This window comes from Trachinotus anak, unplaced genomic scaffold (genome assembly GCF_046630095.1).
Source record: "Trachinotus anak isolate AG129_WGS33_773 ecotype Australia unplaced genomic scaffold, CSIRO_AGI_Tana_v1 ptg000002l, whole genome shotgun sequence".
Lineage (NCBI taxonomy): Eukaryota > Metazoa > Chordata > Actinopteri > Carangiformes > Carangidae > Trachinotus > Trachinotus anak.
The window spans coordinates 7,818,452-7,832,938 of NW_027273853.1; the positions used below are offsets into that span (position 1 = coordinate 7,818,452).

General features: G+C 41.1%; 2 protein-coding genes and 1 long non-coding RNA gene across 5 annotated transcripts; 2 read left to right on the plus strand and 1 right to left on the minus strand.

Moving 5' to 3' along the window:
• Nucleotides 1–810: 810 nt before the first annotated feature.
• LOC139630271 (uncharacterized) lies at nucleotides 811–9,046 on the plus strand. Of its 3 annotated transcripts, XM_071493558.1 has the most exons (9): nucleotides 811–980; nucleotides 1,072–1,141; nucleotides 2,528–2,607; nucleotides 3,337–3,401; nucleotides 4,798–5,012; nucleotides 5,911–6,188; nucleotides 6,474–6,587; nucleotides 6,694–6,835; nucleotides 7,188–9,046. In XM_071493558.1, exons 3-9 carry the CDS (start codon nucleotides 2,578–2,580, stop codon nucleotides 7,229–7,231), a joined length of 888 nt encoding a protein of 295 aa, XP_071349659.1. In that variant the 5' UTR covers nucleotides 811–980; nucleotides 1,072–1,141; nucleotides 2,528–2,577; the 3' UTR covers nucleotides 7,232–9,046. The 3 variants fall into 3 exon arrangements, with proteins under 3 accessions (XP_071349659.1, XP_071349651.1, XP_071349643.1); XM_071493550.1 differs by having other exon boundaries at nucleotides 811–1,141; XM_071493542.1 differs by lacking the exon at nucleotides 1,072–1,141.
• Nucleotides 6,196–8,960, minus strand: LOC139630287 (uncharacterized). The gene is made up of 3 exons (XR_011693141.1): nucleotides 8,849–8,960; nucleotides 6,853–6,869; nucleotides 6,196–6,412 (listed from the first exon to the last, which is right to left on the minus strand). It is a non-coding gene; the product is annotated as an uncharacterized lncRNA (long non-coding RNA).
• A 77-nt stretch (nucleotides 9,047–9,123) lies between the features above and the next one.
• Nucleotides 9,124–14,454, plus strand: adck2 (aarF domain containing kinase 2). The gene is made up of 8 exons (XM_071493529.1): nucleotides 9,124–10,365; nucleotides 10,505–10,651; nucleotides 10,864–10,992; nucleotides 11,186–11,281; nucleotides 11,392–11,670; nucleotides 12,052–12,180; nucleotides 12,792–12,845; nucleotides 13,484–14,454. Exons 1-8 carry the CDS (start codon nucleotides 9,481–9,483, stop codon nucleotides 13,622–13,624), a joined length of 1,860 nt encoding a protein of 619 aa, XP_071349630.1. The 5' UTR covers nucleotides 9,124–9,480; the 3' UTR covers nucleotides 13,625–14,454.
• The last annotated feature ends 33 nt before the right edge of the window (nucleotides 14,455–14,487 follow it).

The following is a 14,487-nucleotide window of genomic DNA, read 5'->3' on the forward strand; positions in this document are numbered from 1 at the left end:
CACATTTAAACCCCATTTTACTGAAACATTTTGATGCCAGTGTCTGAAAGGCTTAAAAACACGTGTATAAACATCAGCAGAGAGTTGACTTTCAGAGGTACTGAGGTCAATCACCCAGTCCAATCCAGTCCCATCGAAGAAATGCTGAGTCTGACTCTCAATGCTCAAAAACTGTGCACTCATTTGGATTTGACTTTTGTTTCCAATTCTGTTCCCTTTCACTTAGCTTCCAGAGTGTTTGTTGGTTTCACTTTAGTTTTTATTGTAGAAAAACATTTGTTTTAGTTTAGTGTTTATTAGTTTTAGTTTTTTTAATAGTAAAATTGGGGGGTTAATAAGTTGGGAATGTGCATTACAACAGAAACACAACACTGTGAAGTTTGACTCAGTCAGCTAGAAGTCTCAGACTCAATAAACATAGGAACTAATGCCTCCTTATGCTTATTGTGTTGACAAATTTGACCAAATTGACAAAGACTAAAACTAAACACATCTTTGTAGTCATTTTTATTCTAGGTCATTTGGTTAGTTCCTAATGTCTTTTCTGTTCGTTTTCTTTTTAATGTAGACTAGATTTTAATTTTTATTACGCTTAACTACATTTTTTCTTTATTCTTTCTTTTTTTTTTTTTTTTAACCTTGAACCCGAAAATGAAACGTTTTTCAGTCGGGTTAGGGTTTTACTTTGGAAATCATCTCCGGGTTTTTCTCTGGTTGTGCGTGCTCACGCCGGGGGGGGGGGGCAGGTAGCGCTCGGCACAACACGGAACAGGAAGGAGAGAAGGCTCCGGTCAGAGGAAACAGGTGAGCTGTTTCCATGTTGCTTTCAACACGGCTCATGTTGAAATGGCCGAGTTGTGACCGTGTGGAGAGGCGGGCAGACCGAGAAGTGTCGGGGGGGCGCAGAGCAGACAGCTCCGGGAAACACTGGGCTGGTGTCGGGGGCAGGCTGACTCTCGAAGTCCTGCTCCACGAAGCAGGTTCAGTATTTGGCTGCACTGAGTTAACATTGATCGTCCTGAGATCGGTACCGTGAAGCAGTTTCAGTATACCCGGGTATCTTTTCGTTAGGTGGCTGAACTGAGCCTAACATTGGCCGCCCTGCATAACCTGGTCTACGAGGCTGGCTCTGGTCACCTGGGTCAGTAAACTTTAAACTCACTAAACATAGTAAGAATTATGAATAAAGCAGGCTACTTAATGTGATATGAGGAGAGAGGTTGATAGCGACATCCTAACGCGATATTCAACAGGGTGAAATGTAAACAATGTGATCACATGACTAGAATAGCAAAGAAACACTAGAAATCATTTTCAGTCATTAAAGTCAGGCTAAGCTTACAGGCCCACTGTAAATAAGTGCATGACTCATTAAGTTTCTTAATCAGTGAGCATGTTTGCTCTTTTATGAATAGGTGATGCAGATAAAAAAAAAGTTAATGACAGACTGCATTAATTGGGCTGTTGACAGGTTTTGACCTGATTTTCTCCAGTTAACCTGGTCAGCATAAGTTACAATGGTGATTTACCCCAGTAAGAAGTGAATGAAGTTAAACCTGACTAACCCAAAATCCTTCAAAGTACAGGCCTCTGGCCTCTGGAGCTTTGAAGTTTGAGTTGTGTCTTTTCTTTTTGTGATTAGTTTTGCTGTGTAGCTTTTAACAGTATGTTAGTTTACCAATCTGGTTACAACCAAGGAGCACAAACAGTTATAAAACTAGTGGGTTTTGATGTCAGACCTACTAATACACAGGAGTACATTATGAGTAATAGACTAACTAGTCATATAATGCAGACAGGCCTGCTGACTGAGGGGGGTAGGGCTGTGTTTGTGGTTCCCCTTTCCAGTCACTTAACACTGCATTATTGTGTTGATGCAGCTGATACCAGAACAAGACACTGATACCTAAATCAAATGAACTGCTGACATGGAGAAGAAGCTCATAATCATTCTCTGCAGTACAGTACAGCTACCGTTCATCAGAGCGTATCAAATAAGATAACATGAAAGAAACACAAGTAGAAAGAGTTGAGCCATTAAAATAATAATTCAATAAAAATAAGCAACAGAGGAGGGAACTGAATTACATTTAGACAAAAGTTATACATTTGTCAGCAACATTATTAAGTGCAGTGAGCAGGATTTTGAAGTGCCATTTAGGCGTAGATTGTTATGATGATGATAAATATGACTCAAGATGACTCCTAACTGGATTTGAAAGAGAAGAAATCTATTCATCTAAATCTCTTATCATAGCTGCCACTTACATGCTTCCGGGTCATCCCACTCAGTTAAGAACATTCCTAAGCAAAAAAGACTTTTTGACCGCAGCCATCGACTGAGTTGCCTTAGCAGATATTTGGACACAGCTGGTCAGGTTGATACACAGCCAATAGAAAACCAGGAGACAAAGTAATGACAGGCGGCTTTGAGCTCCTGCAGTTGGTCTCTTCTCACATTCTCTGACTCAGATCTGATGAAGATGCTGATTTCTCATGTCTGCTGTGTGTCTTCTCCTCCTATCAGGTGACTTGGATATTAAACTGGACCCAAACACAGCAGACACAAAGCTGGATATGTCTGAGGACGACACAAAGCTGATGGCGGTGAGAGAAAAACAACTGTATCCTGATACTCTAGACAGATTTAAGGGCTCAACACACATCAGGCAATGGAAAATAAATATTCAAAGAATTCAACAGATATCTCCTGTAGCTGGGAACCTCTTCACCCATTTGTACATCTGGAGAAAGAGAGATGAATAAAGTGCTTCTTTGGATCTTCAGCCCAATTTTTGCTCTTACTTTGTCATCTTGAGTAATTTTAGAATCTGGACAAATTTGTGTCAGTTTGAGGTCAAGATGCCTGATCAATCACCTGAACGATCAACAATCTGGCTTTCAGATAGACGGCTGGGTTTCTGGCGGGTCAGAAATGTTGATCTTGTGTCTGCAGTTTGAGCTTTTCCAGACTGTATCTGTTATAAACTGCAGTGAGCTGGTTTTAAAATTACTGCAGCAACATTACGTCCAAAGTTACAGTGTTCTCGGTATAAAAGTCCCTCTTTCTATTACTGTCCCTCCACCACAGCTCAGCATGGAAACTCTTTACAGGGAAAAACTAAAGGGGAATTTGGAACATGTTTGTGACCTCAGCAAGCACATTTTTAACTATTACTATTCCCCTTTACCACCTTATGTGTTACCACCTACCTTCACACAGTTGAAGCTGGAAACATCCTCCTCAGATGTACTTGAGCAAACGCCACCTTTTGAACTGAACACAAGTTGGTTATTTCTGGGTAAAAACTAATGTTGTTCCTCTCTGAATGACAGCCCCCATCAAGCTTCACGCCTGAGCTGCAATCTGAATCCCCCAAATCTGCACAAATCTCATACAGGTAATCGTATAATAAAATCACTGAACACTGTTTTAGTCAAAGTATGTCTTTCTTCCTGCACAGCTTTCCTCTTTCCTGATGCGCTCTCTGCAGTTTTGGTGGTCTGATGGCGGTTTGATAGCTCTTGTCCCCCTCTCTCCACTGTGTTACTATTATGACCCCAAGGTCATATAGTGATATTGTGTCTGTATACTGTGTATGTGTGTGTTTAAAAGCCTTTGTGGATCCTTCCTATTTCCTGTAAGTTACCCATGTTTCCCTCACCTCTGTGTTTTCCTTTATCTTAGTCCATTCCACTGAAGACACCAGAATAGAGAAATCGAGTAAAACACATTTCTAGAGAAATTGGTCCTTTTCTCATCTGAAGCTATCAATCAGTTTCTGACAAAAGCAGGACGACTGGACCAGCTGTCAGTCGGCCTTAATTGTTCTGTTGCATCTTTTGATGGTTTGGGTATCCTGGGTATACTGTGATGAGGCTCTAGGGCTATCACTTTTTCCAAAAATCAAACTTGAATGGCATCCAGATAACGTGCAATCAATTTGTTTGAATAAGTTTGAATGCACACACCTCACAGATATTATATATCTATAATTGGCTACTTTGCCATAGAGTGCTGCAGGAATGAGTCCTAAAACCTGGAAATTAGTAAGCATTTTAGCACTTCAGGTCCCTGAAATCTGTGGGTTTTTTGAATGGGTTTTTGCTTAGATGACTGAAATAAAGGTCTGTGGTTTACATAAATCCAAAATATTTTTACGTTTTATTCTACAACATGAAATGCGTCAGTAAATACCCCAGTCAGGGGGATGTGGAAGTATCATCAACTTTTGTTTGTCGCAGAGCTTATTTTCTGCAGTAGATAGTGTTTTCTTAATTGTTTGTGTGCTGTAGGTACGCTCTTATGTTGTGTGCAGAGGGGAGTTAGCTAAGCATTTAAGCTAACTAGCGGAATTAAAATGTCCCAATCAAAAAGTCTAAAGAGGAAAGTTGTCACTGTTCACGTGTGTGGCACCATAGCCCACAGTTACAATGAGTGGGATTAAATGATTTACTGAACTGACTTTTCATACAACACATTGTGTGTTGGCTGTTTCAGAGGTCTGTCAAGAGGGCAGCACAATCTTTTGAATTTTGATAAGAACTTTTCAGAATAAAAGCTCTCAATTAGCTTGAAAGACAAAGTGATTCTTTGGGTAAATGTTGCTGCCTGTCACTCACTCTCAACATGAATTTAAGTATAACACGCATTCTTCATGTGGCGGTAGAGTCTCTATTTGGATATTATAGCTAAATCTGGGATTGTCAAAATAATCTGGGATTATCAAATGCAATCAATTTTATGTGTATATGTAACAGGTTCATTGTGGTCATTAAGCCCTCTGTGTCCTAAAGGTTCATGTGTCCTGGACCAGGTAGGTTCCAATGTTCTTCAACTGGACTGGTGTTTGTTATGGCTCAGAAGACAGAGCTGGTCTACAAGGCCATCCAATGGAATGAGAGTGTCCTCCAACCATCTGGCAAGATCCCTGCAGGGCTTCTGTTCAAAATCCAGTGTCCTGAGGATGCTGTCTGTCAGCTCCACCTTCCACACTGTGAAACAAAGGATGGTGAGCAAATTATTTTACTTTGTTAGAGTAATGATTGAACTCTGTAGTCCTGTTAGTGTCCCCTGAAGGCTGCAGAGGCCATTCCAGCTCCAGTGTCAACAAACATCTGTCCCAGCACCCAGACTGTGACCTATGTCTGGCAACTGCCACAGCTCCCATTAAGACATCAAGCATGATGAGGTTTTTCAAAGCTCACTTGGTTAGTTTTATTTAATTGGCACACAGGAAATTGTGTACCAGACAGTATAATAGTAAAAAGGACAGGAAAAAACTAGGGCTGTAAAACGATTATTTTTTTCTTAATCGCGATTAATCGCTTAATTTCAATAGTTAATCGCGACATGTTTTATCACATGATTAAAATTCAATTATTCTGCATTTCAGAACAGTTTTCTCTTGCTTGACAACACATTATCAGCTGTCTGCCTGAACTAGAAGCTAATGTTAGCATGCCTGATGTGTAATTATGAAGATGTTGATAATTTATTTATCCATAGACGAGCTCTGGGTAAGTTAGATTTTTATATTCCAACTCGTTCGATCTTCACCAACAACGATTCAGGCATTGGATTTAAACACTTTAGGCCTCCTGACACGCCCCTTTATACAGACCGGAACCGTCCCCCTTTTGCTCCCATTGACATGACTTGCCATGAAGTATCTTGCTCCACCATGTAAAATCTTTGTAGGAAGTGTCTGTGGCAGCTTGACAACAAGTAAGGGTGCATCAAAGGGTCAAAATAGTAGCAGCTTTATAACTTTAAAATCAAAAGTCACATTGAATCATGGATTTGAAGAATCCTGACACCCCTAGTAAATATAGAATGACATAATCACTACCACTGTGATGAGGTTTTTGTCAGTAAAACAAATATTGAATATCTCTCTGTTTCCGCAGCTGAGTTCCTTAAAAGCCTGCTGTCCGTCGTCCACATCACTGATGATGGAATGAGCATCCTCAAACCACTGGAGATCACAGACACTCATGTGATTGTCACGGTCTCTCATTTCTCTGCTTTTGGGATAGTCCGGGCTTTTGAGGTTTTTTATAGATTTTTTAGCAACCCGTGCCCAGTTCATGGACAAGTTTTGCTGTTTCTCCGACCACCAAACCTAAACTCACAGAGGCAAAACCTCCATCTGGTTGTCCTGTCCAGGAACGTCCCTCTGGAAGAGGTAAAGACTCATATAATGTTACAGCTTCACTTTCAGTCCAAGCTCTCCAGTTACTCACCTGATAAAATGATGTTAAGGTCATGATTCAATTCAATTTTCGATCTAAACAATTTCAGAAAGGCAATGCAGTGGTGTCGTTCGTCTAGCCCAGTATGTTCCTCGGTGCTATCAGAAGCCTGGCAATACCGCACACAGCTAGCTGACCCAGGAAGCCAGGGATAGGCCTACATATGAAAGAGAAAATCTGTGAAGTGTCTAATTAAAATGTTCTCACATCTCTTTAAGGTGCGCAGAAGACACCAAGATTCTGTGTACATTCCCGCGCCTTTGAAATGCTTACTTTTTGAGGATCAACATTACACTGTTGACTGTCCGACAGCCTTCATAGTACAGCCTAAGGTGAGTATTTCAAATAAATAATATTATCTAACATACTGATACAATTCATAAAAATTGTTTTAGTTTACTTATACTTTTTACTGATGCTGGTATTACTGGTTTTCAGAAAGCAGACTTTGACCTGGATTTTGGACCAAATTACCACCCAACGTTTGAGATCCGTCTGTCTACAAGCATAAAAGTAGTGACTATAGCACTCCGAGACCAAAAAAATACTGATGTCTGGAAGCATGATGTTGACCTGACAGGTAAAGTCCTCATGTACCTGCAGCATCAGTCCACCTGGTGGTAGAATAGAAAAGAAGAGAAGAGAATAAAGTGGTAGTTATTGATTGATTCATGGTTCCTTTAATCTTGTTCTGCCAGATATCATCTTCAGTCTTGTTTTACTGAACAACCCACTGTGTAACCAATTTTAATGGACCAGAGCCAGTGTGTATAAAATTAATAAGGACTGGTTGGAAACTTTGACCTGCGAGTCAAAAAATCTAAATATATATACTGTATATGACGACTCACCATTCACTTATACACACACACACAGCATACAGTACATGGTTATTGAACACATACTTAATACTTTTCTTCTTCAACTTATAGGTCCTGGTCCAGAGGGGAATCATATTTTCCGCCATGGACTGTAAATCTCCCACAATAGACCCCGAGTGGCCCAGCAGCAACAAAGCTGCAGTCTGTTTGGACACTGTCTGAACCTGTCTTATGTAAGCTGCTGGATAAATTCACTGAAAGTGGGGTGGTAACTGAAATGCAGTCTGGTGGAACAGTCAACACCAGTGCAGACAAAGCCTGAGTGGTGACTGACACAGTGTGAAGGTAAAGATCACAAGCCAGTTCAGCTCTGATGGTTGTGAGGAAGATTCAACAGAGCTGAACTTAATATGAAGCAGAAATGTGTATATCAGGGTCTCACACTGACCCAGCTTTAATTAAAACTTTCAACTTTTTCTCTATTGTTTAAAAACGTTTGGTAAAAACCTGAAAACTCACAAGCACGAATCAGGGTTACCTGTGCTGCACTGGTTCACATGATAAACTCAGTATAACATTTCCACGGCACTAATTACATCAATTTACCAACGGGGTGAACCACCTTCCTGTTATGTTCATCCTCTTCATACAAACACACTCTACACATCATCATCATCAGCAAGCACCACATTCTTGAGATAAGCAAATCCCCTTCCTCATCCCTGTAACTCTCAAAAATTGTTTTCTACATCTTCTTAAACAGTTTTATGTGTTTACTCTGTTTGGGATCTACATCAACACAATTTCACAAAGTCACTACACATATTTGAAATACTGCTCCTGAGATTTAACTTTGCATGTGGCCAGGAATCTATTCCTTCTTACTTTGTACATTATTTGTGCAGATCCATGACCTTCAAAGCACAAAGCAGCATGTTGGTGTACCAGTGAACAATACTGAATGTAAAACACTTGATGATTCAGGATGTGCCTTGTTTTTCCCTGACCTGCAATGCTCTGCCAACTTTCCTCACACAAAAATATCTTTACAGCACATTTTTTGGTCCAATATCACACACAAGTTCATTAGAAGGATAAATGTATGTAATGTATAGTATGGTTACGTAACACTCTGAAATGTGTCTCTTTAACTTTAGGACCCACAAGAATATAGATTTACATACAGTGTGTCTGTTGCACCTTACAGTCATAAGTCATTAAAGACTTTACTGAATGTATCAGTTTGTTTCTAGACTTATCGCTTTTTAAAGCTGGATCCATCAAAAACCAGCCAAGGAGGACCAAGGTGAGTAAGCAATTATGTACCAAACACACAGACTCCCCATGTGATCTTTTACTGACCCAGTCGATTTGTCATAGGTGTGATCAATAACATTAATAAAGGCTGCATTCCATTTAAATGAGCTATGTTCTGGGTCCTGGAATTACATATGCTGACTAAGAGGAAAGGCTTCATTGGATTCTTAATTGAACAGAGATGTTGATATTGTCATCGCCTGCTAACTGTCTCGATAATTAGAGCTATGTTTATTTGTGCATCCTTTTTTCCCTCCTTTCCTTCTAATAAGGGGAGAAGAGAAGAGAAAAAGAAACGGGACGAGCATCCTGAGTAATGTGTGATATGTTGCCACCTGTGAGGCGTTTAATGTCGCTACGGTGATATGTAGAAGTACTCTGTCACTAAATTAACATTATAGTTATATGTCAGTGAGAGTTGCTGTATTAAAAACTTAGGAAGGCTTTGAACACACCTTGTAGAAATACACTGAACGGACTCTGTGTGCTCCGTCAGATCTGATCCTGTTGGCTTCAGAAATTCATTTCTTGAATGGCATTTCTTGAATTTTTGTCCGGAAACTCAACGTAGGACTGACAAACATTTGTATAAGCTGTGTGCGCGAACACACACCCCTCATCTGTAAATAATCAATAAACAATCATTCAACGTTTGTGATTTCTGATTTGTTACCATTACACAGCTGCGCCTTTAAGACGAAACCACGTGACTTTGTCGGCGAGACGTCAGACCCGGAAGTGAAGCGCCTGTCATTGCAATGTTTTCATGGATCTTCTGTCTTCAATAGAAATGGATATTTTTGGCTGGTACAGTAACGCCAGCTGGACCATGAAATGTCCCACTTGTCCTCAGCGGGAAAAGAAGCAATCCAGTGTCCTCTCGTAGACAGGTATCTACAGTTACTGCCCCTGCGGCTAACTCAGTGTAACGCCATGAGTTTGTAGTAAAATAGGTAGGTTGGCTCTTTCATGTAAGGAGGAATACCAGCCACACGCTTGTAGATGTTTTGCAGTCTACTGATGATTTTGCAATTTCGTAATACAAGGCTGTGGACCACCTCCAGGACTGAGCTAACAGTCGCTTGACATGATAACCACGATGGCCTTTGGAGCAAGGGCAGTTCTTCTCAACCTGAGATACACTTTCAGTAAAGCAAGCTCCTTTGCCAGAGTCAGACTCATCCAGAACTCCAGGACACGTTTTGTTAAAAGAGGGCAGATTTTAACCCAGATACCCAAGGTTACACTGCTGTGTTGGGGTGCAGTGACTGTAAAATCATGTGCAGCCAGATGCCAGGAAGGCACTCTTCCATCCCAGACTGCTGACAGAAAGTCTTTAGCCAAAGTCCAAGTGCACAAAGTTATATTTTTCCTTCGGCTCAGCCTCCGTGCATTGGTTCTGCTCCTCAAATTTGGCCCCCTTCTCCTCCTTTCCCCCTTGGCTCTGGTGTCCACACGCTGGGCATCTCGCTGGCTGGATGCTCTGCTGTGGGTGACTGAGAATTCTGGTCCTACTTTCATCAAGCTGGGGCAGTGGGCCAGCACCAGACGAGACATCTTCCCCAGAAAGTTCTGTGACCGCTTCTCCAGGCTCCATGTCAAGGTACGCCCCCACTCCTGGACCCACACCAAGCAGTGTCTCCGGAGGGCCTTCGGGGAGGGCTGGAGGAAGGTTTTGGTCTTTGAGAGCAAAGAGCCGGTGGGTTCGGGATGTGTGGCTCAGGTGTACAGAGGCTGGGCCAAGGCAGACAAGGTGGAGGACCCAGCTTTCCAATCGCTGGTGGAGGAGATGGAGAGAGAAGACTTGCTAGAAGCCTGGGAGATCCCTGGTTTTAGAGGAGTGGCCAGCTCCCTGGGGCAGCTCTGGAGGGGGAGTAGTGAGGAGGAGGCTTATGAGGAGAGAAGCCACCCAGCTGGTCAGCATGAGGAGGGCAGCGCAGAGAAGGAGCATCTAATACCTGTGGCTATCAAGGTCAGTCTGACGGTTGCAATATAGCCTGTTTCATCCCTCCAAACCTCACATTGCCTCCATGTTAAGTAGGACATGCTGTGGTGAACTTGTTTTTACATCCTGCAGCAGATGTTTATAAATAGTTTCTGGTGTTTTTAAGGTGGTCCATCCGGGCATCAGGAGGCAGGTGGAGATGGACCTGTTGCTAATGAGAGCAGGCAGTTGGCTTCTGCACTGCCTCCCCGGACTCAAATGGCTCAGCCTGTATGAGATAGTAGAGGAGTTTGAGAAGCTCATGACCAAACAGGTGGGATTATTAGGGGATAACTATAATAATAATTATTGTTATCATTATTATTCATTTATATTGTTGGTTTTTTTTTTTTAAATTATTTTAGTTTTTCATGTCTTAATAAATGTCAGACTGTAGAAGATCTGAAAAGTAAAAATGGCATCACATTTACAGGATGAAGAGTCTAATCATGTCAATGATCTGACCTACTGTAACTTCAATTTCAGATTGATCTCCGTTTTGAGGCCAGGAACATTGAGCGTTTCAGGGATAATTTCCGTGATGTGGATTATGTCAAGTTCCCAACCCCCCTACGACCATTTGTCACCAGAACCATTTTAGTGGAAACTTTCGAAGTGAGCACAGAAGTATTTCAAATCCATGAAAAATGCTGACTGAATGATTGAGTGATAAACTCTGTATGTGAAGTACTATCAAAATACGTCAGAATAACAAATGCTTACTTGCTTGCTGGTCAAATTGATATCTGTTTTATTCCTCATAAATGAGGCCAACATTCTTGAGTTTATATTCAGCCCTTTCTTTCAGGAGAGCGAGCCCATTTCTAACTACCTGAGATCCGAGATTCCTCAGGAGGTGAAACAGAGAATAGCCAGGATGGGTGTAGACACCCTGCTGAAAATGGTGAGATATATAATCCACTGTTTGTGAAATAAACTGTGATTGTTTCTACACTTCTGAAGACATTTATCCATTTAACTGAATGTTATTACATGATTATGTCTGTGTTCCAGGTCTTTGTGGACAACTTCGTCCACGGGGACCTCCATCCCGGGAACATTCTGATCCAGTGTCGGGGGCCTCTTACTGGTTCCATGGACAGTACTAGTCTCACAGGGGAGCCCCAGGGTAAGACCACCCTCACTGACTTGTGGGATACGGTGGTTGTCAGTGTCAGGCCAGACCCGTGTCCTATCCAGTTGGTGTTACTGGACGCCGGCATTGTAGCACAACTCAGTGACCATGACCTTGCCAACTTCAAGGCTGTCTTCACGGCTGTGGTGCTGCGGCAGGTAATGAGAGAAAATGTAAATACAGTAGATGAAGAGTCTTTGCTCATTTGTGCTGGTGGGAGGCCTAGTGGGTAGAAAGAAAGTCCAATGTGGTGTGAAAGGGCAGTGATATCTTGTTTTTTTTTTTTTTTTTGAATTTTCACAAATAGAGTGAAGTTTTCACAAATCTGAAACTGTGTTTTAAAGAGTCTGTCTGACTTCTCTGGGATAATCTAGTCCAATTTGGCCAGAGCAGTATAGTGGTTTATAGAAAGAGAACTGGTCCAAAAAAATTCTCACTTCATAGGAATGTAGCAGAGCACTTTTTAAATAAAAGGTCAAACAATGCTCTAGTTTGGACTGACTTGTACTTCCACTGTGCCTTTGATTTTCTTTCTACAGGGTGAGCGAGTAGCAGAGTTGATATTGAATCATGCCCGAGCCAACGAGTGCCAAGATGTGCCACAGTTTAAGAAGGAGATGGCCCAGTTGGTGGACCACGCCCTCAGCAACACCCTCTCCCTGGGAAAGGTACCAAGCAAGACTTGCTTGGCTTTCTTATTGTGTCTGGTTTGTGTTTCTGATGCAGGGCCCCATGATGGTTGATGGCTAACATGATGGTCATGATTGTAATGTTTGTATTTGCACCTGTAGAGGACATGAGAAATGAATTTATCTAGCCTTCCGATAGCTCTTACAATAATACACCAATGTTTTTTCTCAGTTTCCTTCAGTTTCATGAGTGCGCTGTGCTTGTTGTCCTTGTGTCCTCTATTATGGTTTAATATTGCTGTTTGCTTTTATTATTGATGTTTACTGGTTTCCTGAAACTTCAACAAATTTGATTCAGCACTACTCATCCTCTTGGTAGTTTATAGAGTTTTGCAAAGGCCCATCCAATATTTTTAGCTTTTAAAGGCTGTAGATGGTTTGGGTTCAAAGAGGAAAATCAACAAAACAATATAACATTGATTGGTTTCTCTCCTCCAATAGCCAGTTTTGCAAATAACCATCCATCAGCTGGAGGCATTTGTGTTTTGAGAATGTCTAATTGGCTGGTGACTGGTCAGCGACTGTAGGAAATATTGATCACTAAGTACTATCGATGTGTTTTGTTGACTGTGTTTTTGTTGTGTTTATAGATCCAAGTGGCTGACCTGCTCTCCAGAGTCTTTGGTCTGCTCATCAAACACAAGGTAAAATATCAGCAGGTTATAGTCATTGTGTGTAGTTTCTCTCAAATAACATAGCATGAAAGGTGATAGCTTTTAGCTTGAAGAAATCATCAATAAAATGGGATGCTGCTTTGTGGAGGTAAATGTTCGAAATGTTCAAAAACAATAGGAAAACAAAATGAAAGTCTCTTTTCCAAATCACCTGAGAAGTTTGCCTATTTGAAATGTAGTGGAAGGTCTTTGAATCTCCCTTATGCAGGAAACTGTACTGATTCTTTGTAAATTCAGTTTGCACATTCAGTACAAGAACAATTATTGTCAGTGATTGAATCAGTAGCTTTTTGCAGTGGAGTTCCCCCAGCGGACGACAAGAACACATTTGTCAGCTCAGTTTTGATGGAAAAGTATGTGACTTCCTGGTTAAATGTATAAATAAAAGCTCACTGACAGACGAGTGAAAACTACAGACACAACCATGGTGTGCAAATAGTTGGTTGCTGATGTATTGACCTTATAAACAGTGCTCGTATAGTCCTAGTTTTGTACTAAACTTAACAGTTTTAACTAGCAACAGACTAAGCTTAAGGCATTTAGAAGGAATATCATGGCTGCATGAACAATGATCACAATGATTACTGATGTTGTTACTGTTTTTCTAGGTGAAGCTGGAGAGTAATTTTGCCTCAATTGTGTTTGCCATCATGGTGCTGGAGGGTCTGGGCAGGTCACTCGATCCGAACTTGGACATCTTGGATTTGGCCAAACCTCTGCTGCTAAAGAACTGTGCCTCACTGCTCTGATACATACATACACACACACACACACACACACACACACACACACACACACACACACAACCTACATGAAGCACAACAGATCAAGCACGCTATTTGTGCTCTATCAGCTGTGTTGTTTATTTGTAGGTGCGCACACAGGTACCAACTCCTATACTGTATTATACTTCGATAGATACAGTCGATGTGTAAATCCTCCTAATACCATGATGATGGTTTGTCTTCAACGTTTCAATGCAAGATTCCACTGTGGATCACAAGATCAAACTCATCACTACATTTCAGCAATGTTGATGCCATAAATACCTCAGTGAGTTTTACATTGGTGGGCATTTCCACTTTCATCACTGTTACTCTTGAATCTTATCATGAAATCAACTTCAAGGCACCTCTAACAGAGCCTAATGAATGAGAGTGTGTACGCTTTACACGAGGCACCACTTGTAGTTTATTGAGTGCTAATGGATGAGTCAGAAACATCGGCAGACACACAGATTTCATCAGAGACCATTTGTAGTGATTTCAGATATAAAACAAAATACTGCAAAAACCCCTAGTTGATAATTAAAAGCATATTTTTACTTTGTAATGACTAATATTGATCTCAGGAGGTCCATCTTTTATTGCATCTTGGATAATGTTGTCTAATGAGCCATATTTGCTTCAGTGTGAATCACAATGTACTGTAACATTTGTTCTTACACACTACATTGACAGCGAAGTCTTGTGAAGCTAAATGTACTCACAGCTGACCCATGTCTATTATCTTTCCATCAAAATAGTGGGAACACTTGTATGAATTATACATATCAATAAAAAAGGGAATCAAATGCTAATTGATCGCTCTCTGTCCTTCGCTGCCTCTAGTG

Bases quoted from the DNA above. Each gene is read 5' to 3' on its own strand.
- LOC139630271 (XM_071493542.1), top strand. From the start codon at position 818: ATGTTGCTTTCAACACGGCTCATGTTGAAATGGCCGAGTTGTGACCGT. The intron at 6,189-6,473 runs GTAAAGACTCAT...CATCTCTTTAAG, and splicing joins GGAACGTCCCTCTGGAAGAG to GTGCGCAGAAGACACCAAGA. The intron at 6,836-7,187 runs GTAAAGTCCTCA...TTCAACTTATAG, and splicing joins GCATGATGTTGACCTGACAG to GTCCTGGTCCAGAGGGGAAT.
- adck2 (XM_071493529.1), top strand. From the start codon at position 9,481: ATGATAACCACGATGGCCTTTGGAGCAAGGGCAGTTCTTCTCAACCTG. The intron at 10,652-10,863 runs GTGGGATTATTA...CTTCAATTTCAG, and splicing joins AGAAGCTCATGACCAAACAG to ATTGATCTCCGTTTTGAGGC. The intron at 11,282-11,391 runs GTGAGATATATA...TCTGTGTTCCAG, and splicing joins TAGACACCCTGCTGAAAATG to GTCTTTGTGGACAACTTCGT.